Below are 14383 nucleotides of genomic sequence, written 5' to 3'. Positions count from 1 at the left end.
ATTTAAAATATTAAAATTAATTTAAAATATATATATTTATTTGTTTAACATAATAATTATTTGTTATACATAATAATTAATTAAAATACTATGTTCATATGTATGTACATCGAATATTATATATATATAATATAAGAATATTATATATATATAATAATTCATTAAAATACTATGTTCATATGTATGTACATCATATGTATGTATCATATGTATGTACATGAATATAAAAAAGATTAATTCTTTTCCAATATAATAAAATTATAAAAAGATACATAATTTATAAAATTATTCAAATATAATTTTTATATGGAAATTTTTATATAATAATTTTTAAAATCTCTAACATTTTACATAAAAAATATTTTCAACTTTTCAAAGCTCATAAATTTAAATAATCGCATTATGTAACAATATTTTTGTTTTACAAATATGTTTGTAAAATAAAATATTAAAAATATGTTTGTATATTATTTTTCGCCTTTTTTCTGAATTTCTTTCAAATAAATAGAAAGAGATAAATTAGAAGAAATTGAACTTTATTTTATAAAAAATATGTCGTACTGAAATAAGAATATTAATCTTTTTTTAGATAAAATTTATATAATAGACTTTTCTTTTTTTATTATTATCTCTTTCAGTCTGTTTAAAATCATTTGAAGAGAGAAAAAGAAAACAAATTAAGAAAATGAAAATATGAATTATAATATAACAATTATAATATAACAAACTTTAAGAAATTAATATTATAATAGAAAAATTATTATAAATAATCAAGGAAAATATGTAAGTAATATTAATTAAATAATAAAACTACTTAGAAAATAAAATTATAACGCATGAGAAAAATCTTATTATAATAGTTTATATTTATAATTTTAGAAATTAATTTTAGAAAGCGGAAAATTAAAAAAAAAATTTCTATTTTAAAAATATTTTATACTTATAATTATGATTTATGATATGAGTGAAACTAATTTTAAATAATACTAAAGATCTAAAAATGAAATTTATTAATTTTGAAAATTAAAAAAAGTATAATATTTTATTATTACTTGATACTTAATATTTATTATTCAATATATTAATTCATATTATAGTTGGTATATTTGATTTTATTTTATTATTATTCAGTATTAAGAAGCTTTAAATCATAAATATTTTAAACGTATTATTTATTATAATAAAAATTGTTATAATAAAATCTTTTTATATTCATTATTATAAATATAAAATTAGTGGAAGAAATTTACAATCGTTTTTTTTCTTCATTAAAATATAATTCTTATTTTGAAAAAAAATTAAATAATTATTATATTAGTCAATAAATTGCTATGTAAAAATTAAATTATTACAATATGTAAACTTATTATCGATTAATAATTACGTATATTCAAACAAAAATCCTTGTTATATAATTTTTTCGTTATATAAAATAAATTTAACTAAAATACTATTTATTTAATATATTATTTATTTTTTTTTTAATAACATTTACATAAATATATGATGATTATATATCGAGCAATTATAATTATATTTATATTTATAGTTATTATATATTTATATAAATATTATAAATATTTTAAAAAATTAAAAAATGATAATTAAAATAAAAAGTGATAATTGTATTCTTGAAGAAAATATTAAAAAAATTTATTAAAAAAATTATATGAATTTTTTTAATAAAATGAATAAACAAGTTTCAGTCAAACTATCAATATACAATATTCTTATAAATTTTGATCAATTTTAAATACGTTATAGAACAAGAATTTTAAAAAATTTTTTCTTATACATATGACTATTGATTGATTTCAAAATATTTGCAAAAAATTATGCTATTAATTAAAGCTTGATTTAACAGAAATCATTATATTTAATATTTATCCAGTTTCAATAATTTTATTTATTAGAATAATCAATATAAAATATTCGAATTGTATAAAAACTTATCAAATATATGTATAAATCGATATATTTTTCTATTTTTATTTATTTCTAAAATTTTATATAATATCTTTTTATTTATATAATAATTACTTAATATACATTTTCGCATTCAAAAATTCTAGAATATTATTGTATTTGTTTCAAAATTGAAGAAAAGTTAAGTTAGATAATTATTAATACTAATTTGATACTTTATATGTTATAAAAAAAATAAATACAAAAAATTTTAGATCAGATACATATACATTTATTGAAATGTTAATAATAAGCTAATGTTAAATACAATATTATTTTATTCTATATTTTCAAATTTAAAATATTAAGTTTATATTATATTATTTTAAATTTTTTATTACTAATTATTGATATGAAACGAAATATTTTAATTGATTTTTATGGTATTAAAACAAATATTCTTATAATCTAATTTATCTCAAAAGATTTTTAGAAAATTATTCGATTTTTAATTTTAAAGTGAATTTAACAGATATTTTTTCAAAATTAAATTTATTATGTAATTTTCAAAGCATTATTATTATTAGTTTATATTTAAAAAACTTTTTTTCCAGTTTTATAAATCATTAATAACGTAATTGAATAAAAAAATGTTCGCATTATAATTATAAATGATTTAATATTTTAAAATTTAATCAAGATTATATATTATATTATATAATATATGAAACATACTGCACTTATTTTGAATATAAATTTAAATTGAATATAAATTTTGAATATAATCTGACAATTTAAAAGCATATGTATTATGCATCGTGTGTGTTGTGATACGCTCACTTGCTTGCTCGTTTTTGCGTGAATATGTGAAAATGCAGACACAAATTGAATTAATAAGAAAATTTATTGAAAGAGAAAATTCACTTTTAATATTCATTATTCATGAAATAATGATAGAGTTATTTATCATTATAATTCTGTTGTATATTAAAATATTAATTTTAATAAACAATATCATAATAAATCTAGCAAATATATATGCAGAAAATATACATCCAAGACAGAGTTTACATGTAAAAAATATATTGAAGATAACAGTAAATAAAAATCTATAGATTTTAAATAAATAATTTACAAAAAATTGCATTTTAATATATCAAAAGACAGATTTCAATAAAAAAAAGTATATAGTCATGCACGTAAATTTAGTATTAAATACATCAAAAATGTTTTGAAAGAAAAAAAAAAACTTTAAATTTTATATCTCTTTTTAAAATCAGATTTGGAATAAATATTTCTTTAAATTTTTACTTAAAATATAAATAAATTATTTATTATGTTTAATAAAACATAGTTTAATAATTAATTAGTTTAAAAATTAAACATTGTTTAATAAATACAAGAAAAATTAAATTTAATTATATTTTATATATATTAAGAAAATATATGTATATAATTTTTTAAAATTTGATAATATGAAAATATTATCAAAATTTAATAATATGAAAGATAACACAAATCTCAAAAAATAATTTATTAGTTACGATAAAGTTAAAACTAATTTAATTAAAATTAAATTTTATTATTTAAATTATTAATTGACAATAACATACAATATTAATATTTCTTGTTTGATATACTTGCTATTACTCTTAATAGATTATATATCAGATATATATATCTATTAAGAGAGGATGAAGCATTGAATCAATATTTCATCATATTGAATCATAGAATAATATTCCCTAAAATGATAACATCTATCTATATATAATGATAATATCTATCATACATCCACAATAAAATAAAAATATTAATAGATATATTAAAAAAATATCAATATTTAATATTTTTATTTGATATATTTATGTATAATTATAAAAATATTAACTTGAATAATATCAATAGGTACACATATTCTTATTCAAAAACCTTAAGATATATATTATTATATTTGTTTGAAAATTGATAAAAATTAAATGATTGATGACTTAATTAATATTTCTTTAAAAATAATGTATTAAAAATATATGTATATAAAATTATATATAATCTTCATCATATATAATTATATATAATTTTCATCACTATTATTAATTTTATTAAGAGTTTTTATGACTTTCATAAAAAATTATAAGAAAATATATTGGCATATAATATAAGATAATATTATCAAATATAAATTATATATATAATAATATATAAATATAAATTATATTTAAAAATATTAGAAATTGAATAATCTTATCTATTGATTTTAGGACGAAATAAAATATTGCATCTATTTAAAAAAAAAAACTATTTAAAAACTAATTTGTATATATGATTAAATAAATCTTTATAATTTGAATCTTAATAATTGACACCGTTTAATAATAAAAGTTGTTGTTCACAGTTTAAACTTGGTTTAAACATAGTTTAAACTTTTAACAATTAATTTAATAATAATTATATATGATTTTTTTGTTGAATTAAAAAAAAAATTTTAAAATAATCAAAAATAATGCATTATAATGTGATTAATGATACCTATCATTATTAAAGTATCATTTACCGTATTGAGACAATTGCTTAAAATTGTAAAGACAGTGATGATAAAAATTTTAGAATTTTTATTCATTAATATAATATTATATTATGTAATTTTATATAAATGTGTCCATAAATATTCAGAATAATCAACGAAGTTCGAAATTTACTTCAATATTTTCGCATTGATGAGATTAACTATTTTAAAGGATATATCGAACGAACATAATAATTCACATATACTTCCTAACTATATTTTTATTTTATAATTCGCAGCATTCATTTATCGCATAAACATCTGCCTTCACACTTGCAATGAATTACAAATCACTCGCCACATTCTTGCAATTATACTTATTTCCTATCTGTCAAGTTTATCTTTCACATATTTCCATGGAAAGCAGATGACTATTATAATTATAATTAATTGATCATCACTTAATGCATTTACTTCATATTTCTGTATATACTTCATATGACTGTATATACACTATTATGTATAGACGTTAAATTAATTGGAAAACTTTAGCATGATAAAATAAACAATCCTATTTTCTTCAAATATAATCAAAAATAGCAAACAATTTACACTTAAAACTCTATAATTGATTTACAATTATAAATAATTTATTTATAATTAATTTATATTATTTTTTATATTATTTATATTATATTATATTATTTATAATTAATTTAATTAAAATAATTTTACAAAATTGTCAAATATTTAAGAAAAATAAAACTTATTATATTATCTCATTTTATATATTAATTCTATAGATATGATCATTAACTATCTTTCAATGTAAATATATCAGTGTTTATTTTTAAAACAATATAAATATAATATAAAAATACATTGTTAAAAGAAAATGAGCTGGCTATATATATACACATAACATTAATTATTTTTCATTTAATAAATGACAAGTAATCATTAAAATATATGTATTAATATTTAATCGCCTCATATTCTTGACAAAAAAAATTTCATATATTCATCACTTTTAAATGATATACTTTTTCAAAAAAATGAAATAACTATACAACAGTTAGAAAACGACTGAGAAGTTCGCATTCTCTTTGCATCGGTGCGCATATTTACTGCGCACTTGTAAATGGAAAAAAGAGAAATATAACTGAGCAGAATTGAAAAAAGAAAAGGACAATGAAACGATGGCCGTTGACCTCAGTAATCATTGAAAGGGGGAATTGTTAGGTAGTAGGAAACTAAGCTGTTAGAATAGGAATTTCATGAATGATCGATGAGTTTTGCGTTTCAGAATCATGGAAGCTATCGCAAAAGGAAGTTCTAATTGTAAGATGTTGACCTCAGAAAAGATATGTAAAATAGATTGTATTGTTCAATAAAAAAAGTCATTTTTTTAAAATTTATCTTAATTTATATATAAAAAAATTTATTTATGTTATTAATTATGAATAGATTTTATTTTTTTAAATTTAGATTTATTTTTTTTTTATATTATTTAAAATATATTATTTAAAATATTCAAATATATATTTAAAATAATATTCATTATATAAAATTTATATATTATTTATAATTTATTTATTTAATAAATTAAATTCTATGAAAATGTAACTAACATTGAATTTGCAAATTGAAATTATGATATAAAGAAATTATATCGTATATATTATGTAGACAAAAATTCTATTTTTTAATAAGATATAAATATTATTATAATATATTATACAATAATGTTTTGATGTTATACATAAAATATACAAAAATTGTTCAACAATATTTTCATATTACATGTACTTATTGTTTCCTACTTCAATTTTAAAAGAATCATAAATAAATCTTTTAGGCATAAAATATTTATAATTCAATATGAAAAGAAAATAAATTTTATATAATATAATAAATTCAATATTATTCTATAATTATAGACCATTTAAAATTATAGATTTATTCACTTGAAAAGATATAAAACTAATTATATGAATTTAAACACTTGTTGATACATATTTATATTTAACTTTTCACGTTTGTTTAAAATCATATGAATTCTTATAAATAAAATAATTTTTATTTTTTTTAATAAAAAAGAAACTTGTTTCTTAATAAAATATAACATTTATACAAGATGTGATACTTTTGAAGAACTTTAGAAGCCAAAACAAACACAAAATTGATATACAAAAATATCAATTAAGACTTATTTTTTACGTTATATATGTCGATTGAAATTTGCATTAGGTGAAGCGAAATAGTAAAATCGCTCTATCTTCGTTACATTATCATTGTATTTTATTCCCATCTTGCTTCATCTAATTTCAATGTCTTATAACTTAATAAATAAATCTTAACTGAAATTTTAATATACCAAATTTTATATTTTTTTAATTTCTAAAATCAATTCTCCAAACAAATAATTCCATATATGGATACATACAAATTTACATAGATATTGCAAAAATAGTAACGTATATTAAAAAAAATATTTAAAGTACTTAGTAACTAAATACGTGGATAAATAATTATTAAAACAAATATGAATGACGCACGAAAAACTTATAAGCCACGTCAGACGGAGAGGAGAACAATCGATCAATTAGACGCGTATGAAAGACAACAAACACCTGAGAAATTCACATGGATACCGCAAAATCAGATGTTCTAGATTTTATTTTTACTCGGATATATCGATATAGCTTATCTACATGGAGTTTTTAATCGATAACATGAAACTAGCTTATCGCTAAATTTTTATCTACTTCGATTGTGGTTAATCATTTGTGAGTTCTTAAAAATAAAAAGATAAGTTTATCGATAATACTGATAAATTCATCGACATGTATGTATACTTAAATATTAAATTATTATCAAATGATCTAAAACCAAAGAAGATGCTAATTGTCTTAATTTAAATCATTTTAAAAAATTTTTTTTTCATTAAGTTTAGAATTTAAAACCTATCAATTTTCATTAAATTCGATTTATATTATTCAATGTTTTTTTTATTTATTTATTTTATTTATAATTTACAATATTTACAATATTTATTTATTTATAATATTTATAAAAAAAAATTTATATTAATGTTTCATAAATAAGATTTTCAAATTGAGTTACAAACGAATTATGCTTTTAAGTTTTTATACTTCCATTTATATTTTATCTAAATAATTAAATTAATAAATTAAATAATATTAAAAATTTAATAAAATATAAAAATTATTTTTGAATCTATATCATATGTAGTAATATCATATGTAAACTAAATCATTTAAATATTTCTAAAATTCAATATAAACTATAATATAATATATAGTTATATATATTATTAAGATATAATAATTATATATCGAAAATAATATTTTAATAAATTTTATTAAATAATTTTTTATATAAATATTTTTGTTCCTATATAATATATACAAAATTAACAGTAATTTAAATAGATAATAATAAGGCATGCTTCTAAATTTCTCCAAATTTAAATGCAAAACATAATGTGCACATTCTGCTTATATTTGTAAATATTTTACACATATACTTATGTAAATTTTTAATTTTTCTAATTTATTTTCTTTTCTAATCTCTTACTAGGATAAAGATAATTTTCAAAAATTTAATTTAAAAAAATCAATTTTATTTACTGCTTATTTACAAAATTATATGATATATGTACCTAATATGATATATATTATATAATAATGTTTATAAAATGTTTATATTTAAATTAAAAATCTTAAAAAGAAATGATTTTTAATCTTTTTATTTCTTGATATTTAAAATTTTGTTTAATTTTTCAATAATCCAAACACTTTTATAATTTTTATAATTTTTTATTTGATTTGAAATAAATATTGCTTTTGATTTTCATTTTTAATAATTAATTTATTATATTTTTATATTCATTTAAAACAGATTAAAATTCTATATTGATTGAAAAATATTTTTTCAAAGAATTTTAAGTTATAATAAAAATATTCTTTTGTTTGTCAATTTGTCATTAAAATTTTATTTATTTTACATTATATGATCATGATTATTAAAATTTTATATCATAAAATTAAAACTGTATTATCTTTTTTATTAATTATATTTTTTTATTAATTATAAATTGCTATATTGATTATTATTTTATAAAAATTTTGTTTAATATTTTTAATAATTTTAAATACTTCAATAATATATATCAGAAACAATAATAATACTTTGATTTTTAAATATGATTATAGAAATTATTATCTTTACAATAAAAATTTTTATGCGAAAATCTTATTTTATCTCGATTTTAAAAATTAATAATATTTACCAAAAAAAAAAATATGTATTTAACATAGATTCGATATTCAAATTAATATAAAACAATTAATATAAAACTTTGTAACTTAATATTTTATTAAAATTAAATAATAATAGAAGTTAATTTACTAGTTTTTAATACATTATATATAATAATATATTATAATATAACAATAAATTGAAAAATCATATGATGAGTATGAAATAAAAGAAAAATATGTAAAAATATATATTCTTAATTTAAATAATATATATGAATGTATGAAAAAAAAGAATGTTTCTCATAAAAACTCAAGGAATAAGTATATCGTTACAAGTATCTTCTGTGAATATTAATGATAGTCTATTGTATAATATAATATATTTCTTCTTAATAAGTTATTTATTAGATTGATGGAAATATTATATCAGTTTTTATAATTAATTCAGATTAAATCGAATAGTTATAATCGAATCTCAAAATTCAATGACGACTTAAAATTTTCGAATTTTCCAGATTTCATCTGATATTTTTGGATATGAAAAATTTAACAAATGAAAATTTGATATATTACAAAGATTTTGCTGAAAGATCATTATTTATTCAATTGTAAAATTGTAAGCAATTGTAAAAGCTTAAAAATAAATTCGTAGCTATTATTTTTAATTTTTAGCATTCAAGACAATATCTTATATAGTTTATTTCTGTTAAGTTATAGAAATATTATTTTATTTTTTAAGATAAATTTAAACTTATAAAGATCAAACTATTCTAAATTCCAATTATAAGGATTAATTAATCTTAAAAATTATTCAAAATAAATTTACATTTTCATTTATAAAAATCAGACTATCCTAAATTATAAAAATAAAATAAATATATAAAATACATTAACCAAATAATATATATAATAATATATAAAATAAATATATCAAATAGTTGGTATGATAAATTTTTATTATAAATTTTTCACAATAGAATAAAGAAAATGAATAAAATTGTAATCTTATAGACATTTTTATATTATAAAGATTCGAGTTACAAAACTTCGATTATATATATAAAATAACTATAATTTCTTTTTGTAAAATTTTATTTTTTTCAGATAAATATGTTATAAAAATGAAGATACTATTATTCTTTTTTAAAGAATAAAATTCATTGCTATTATACCATCATTTGCAATTTAAATATTTTATATTGTTCATCAGTTAAACAAAACAATATATTATAAATAATTGTATATCATCATTATAATCATTAAAATTGATATATGACACTATTTCTAGCACTTTCAAAAAATCGTCCTAGAAACATTATCGATCATTACATGTGATCATATTTGTCTTTTATTCTTTTTTAACATAGCAAAATATGAACTCGTTAGTGGAATGACTGGTTTCTCTGTGAAGTATGATGGTACGCACCGGTAATTAACGCCATATCATTTAAGCAATTCACTGATAGTAATTGAAGCCTGCTGCGCAATGGAAATTGTGGTTTGCCGCGATATGAAATGCCGCGTGTCGACCTAATTTCAATCCGTTGACATAGTCGACGACAATATCGAAATTTTTCGTTTCCTACGATATCTATTTTCGTAACGAGTTTCATATTATAAAAATTTTTTTCATTTCATCAATTAGATCATCGAGATTCTTTTAAAAATTTCATATTTTGCTTCAAATAAATGTGAAAATATAATTTATAAATCAGAATATGATTAATCTTAATTTTCTTTATAATTTGTTATAATTTTTAACATCATTCGATTTTTAATTTCAATAATTTTCTATAATTATAAAATTGTAATCTTGGAATCAAATTTAATAATAGATATGCTAAACTATTTGCTTTTAAAAATCTGATTAAAAGATATTAAATTTTAAATTCAATTCTTTTTTAAGTAAAAAGATAAATAAATAATGATAAGATAATAAAACAATAAAAGATTTTGATATTAAAATTATTGATAAAATAATTATAAATAATTATAAATAACAAATTATAATTTATATAATAAATATCTATTTATAATTAAAATATAAATATAATTCATATTTAAAATTGTATTAATCTAAAAAAAAAAAATAATCTAAAAAATTGATAAAATTAATTGATAAAATATTCATTATTATATTGCACATTATCTTTAAAAACTAAAATATAATATTTTTTGAATATAGAATATAATATAAAATAGAAGATAAAGGTGAATTACCTGATTCATATCTATAGTTATGAATTTTTTTATATCATTGACTTGCATATTTTCTTGAATGTCACATTGTAACTGTTGATTCCGGTATTTATTTATTCTTGATAATAGATAATCAACCGTGTCGTGTAAATATGCAAAACGTACGATCATTTATTGTTTTAATATACATATTTACGTATGTATATTTTTATCATATGTATATGTCACATTATTATTAATAATTTAAGAAAATGATTTTATTGAAAAATATTTATTGTATGATGAAAAAAGGCATTTTATTTTTATAACAATTGAATAAAGATTTCGATTATGAAGTTTCTAGAATAAGATTTCTATAAAATTTCTATAATCTTTGAATGTTTTTGTAAAACTTCATGTACAATTTCAATTTATAAAAAATGTAACATAATAATGTAAAAATATTTTGTTTTCATAAAAATTCATAAAAATTATTTTAATAATACATTATTAAATAAATAAATATTTATATAAAGCATTAATTATTTAAACCAATTCTTTTGAAAAATATTCGTATAATCGAACGCATATTTATTCAATTTATAACTATATAAATTAAATCTAAAATTATATGTTGAATAGAAGAAAATTACTGCTAATTTAAAATATATATTAATTCATTTTTTGAAAATTGAATATATTAATTCAAAATATTAATTCATTTTGAAAAAATATTTTGAAGTAATAATTTACATTTATTACATGTATAATAGATATATTCTTTTATATGAAAAAAAAAACAAATATGTATAATATATAATATATAATTATATATGATGAATATAATTAAGAAAATTTATTATATTATATATTATATATTATTATATTGTGTAGATATTATTGGTGATAGATCAAATGATGACAATGTACTAAATTTTTATCTTAAAATATCTTAGATTTATTTGGTTAATAATAATTTATTTATTTATTAAAAATTTATATACAATTTATATAAAAAATAATTACACAGAATATTATCAAAAGATATAATAACATAATTTACATATATTATATCTTTTGACCGCGAAAATTGCTAAATATAATAATTTATAATTCATATCAAATAGACTTGAACGCAACAATCTTGATTTCTTTAGCTATGCATATGCGATTAGAACATGTCGAAAGAGGATTTGTGTTTATTTTATCTGTTTTATAATTTATGCAAATAACTTGATAGCATTTTAATTATTAGATATGTAATTAATGTGAGGCTAATAGTCGTTCGTTAGAAAAATTTCCTTTATCTTCTATATGGATATAAATTATAGAAAATGTTTCATATTTTTGTCTTCAGATTATCTTTCGAATTTATTCTAAAAATTATATTTCAAGTAAAATTAATATATTTCGAGATAAGCATAATTTATATAAATGAATTGTTTTTCTGATTTGGAAGATATAGAGAACATGAAAGTCAATTTTATTTTAAAAATAAAAATCTATATTTTTATCAATAAATCAATCGATGTAATTGATCATTTTCTGTAAGATATACTATTATGTTATTATAATAGAGAAATATCAATTTAGAATATAATTAATTTTGTAAAAATTAAAGTATAAACAATAAAGAAGAGGCAAAGCAGTTTCATAATTGTTTGCTTCTGATATCAACTTTATAAAATGAAATTAAAATATTTTATAAACTAGAAATATTTTATTATAACTAGCTTATTTATATAATTAGATATTAGCTATGTTGATTAATTCGAAAATATTTAATTCTCTAATTAAAAATCGAATGTAAGATAAAAATTGTACAATTAGATATATATTTGATATAAATGAATAACATGAAAGTTTATGCATTTATATATTTTCAAAAATATTATAAAAATAAGTTATTCACTTTCTTTTTTTTTTAAGCTTATCTATGTTTGTTTAATATTATTATCGGGCTATTTATTGTTGCTGTCATAATTTCGATATTAAAAAAATATTCAATTAATTACATCAACAATTTCTGATAAAATACAAATACAATTTTTTGATTAGTTTTTTATTACAGTTTTTTATTCTTTACACACATAGACATTTATAATGGATATTTTTAAATTTAAAAAATATTTCTTCAATCAATTTAATGAGATATATCAGAATTGATTTATAATCAGTATTATATAATATTTTGAATATCAAAAATTAACTTTTAAAAGAGAAAATAAAGAAGAACATATTAAAATCATTTAAAATAATAAATATCATGTGTTTTTCGTCTAGAAAAGATTCATTTATATTCTTAAAATATTAAAATATATTCTTGAAACATATTTTGAAATATTGATTAGTTCGAAAAATTGTTGCATTCAAAAGTTCAAATGGAACATATAGAACATATTATAGAACTCCATCAGCAATCATTTTTTATTTTTTGAAATTGAAGTTCGAGAGCTAATTATATTTAAAAAATGCCATATATAATATTAATTGTCAATAATCTTAAATTAAAAATTTAAAAATTTATCAAAAGTTTTTTTGTTTTTCAGTTTTAAAAGATTTATTATTTATAAAAATTTCGTATTATTTTAAAATATTGTCTAATAATTTTTATTCGTAAATATTAATTTATGTTTTTTTTTTTAATACCTACAAAATTCCTTAAAGAATTTTGAAACAACAAGATATAAAAAATTCTAAATTGCTGATGAAGATTTAAGAAATAATCGAATGTTCATTTTGAATTTTACATATAATTTTTCTTATTCATTAATTTGTTTTTTTTTATTATTTCTTTGTTTTCATACGTTTCAGGAGCATAAAGTAATTCGATTCCGGAAGTCGGTGCCGGACAATGTTTCACCGGATGATGGCAAACAACGAGCCGAACGTGAAGTGGAATTCGTTAGGTTTGTGGCTTCCTGCTTTTTGGGCCCATACACGCAAATCCCTGAGATTCTTCGTTATGATGCGAAAGATATTACTAAACTTTCAGAAGCCATTCGACCTCTTCGATCAGGTAACTTGTTTGAAATTATTTTATTTTAAAATTTTTATATGGAATACTATAAATACTATAAATACGGAATACCATTTTGAAATTTCGTTTAGGTCGCCGTTAAATTTAACAAAGTTTTTATTGAGAATATATATATATATATATTTAAAAAAAAAATCATATATTTGGAGAAAATTTACTATTTCGTAAAAAAAATTATATTCTAATGTAATTTTATTCTATTTTATAATTTTATTCAAATTTCATTTACATAAAATAAATAATGAAATATTATTTAAAATAATTAAATATTACTTATTTAAGATTAATAAATATATGAAAAAAGAGAAAAAATACAAATAATATCTAATATAAAAAATTTAAATTTTACGAAATTTTATGATATCTCGATGAAGTGTATAACAATACTGTATTTTTAAAATAATTATGAAAAAATATAAAAAAATGTATTATTTTAGAATTTCAAAAAATATAGATTATAATATAAAT

At 16.7% G+C, this 14383-nt stretch overlaps 1 protein-coding gene across 1 annotated transcript in view; it reads left to right on the top strand.

Annotated features, from left to right (window-relative positions):
- The window catches only part of LOC102674622, a 78670-nt gene that overhangs the window by 28432 nt on the left and 35855 nt on the right, over nt 1–14383 (top strand). Inside the window, exon 4 of the mRNA XM_031514519.1 lies at nt 13690–13894. Coding sequence (XP_031370379.1) covers nt 13690–13894 — 205 coding nt within the window. The remainder of the gene's footprint in view (nt 1–13689; nt 13895–14383) is intronic.

Source organism: Apis dorsata, unplaced genomic scaffold, assembly GCF_000469605.1.
Source record: "Apis dorsata unplaced genomic scaffold, Apis dorsata 1.3 scaffold_1047, whole genome shotgun sequence".
Lineage (NCBI taxonomy): Eukaryota > Metazoa > Arthropoda > Insecta > Hymenoptera > Apidae > Apis > Apis dorsata.
This window is presented reverse-complemented; position numbering and strand designations above follow the sequence as displayed.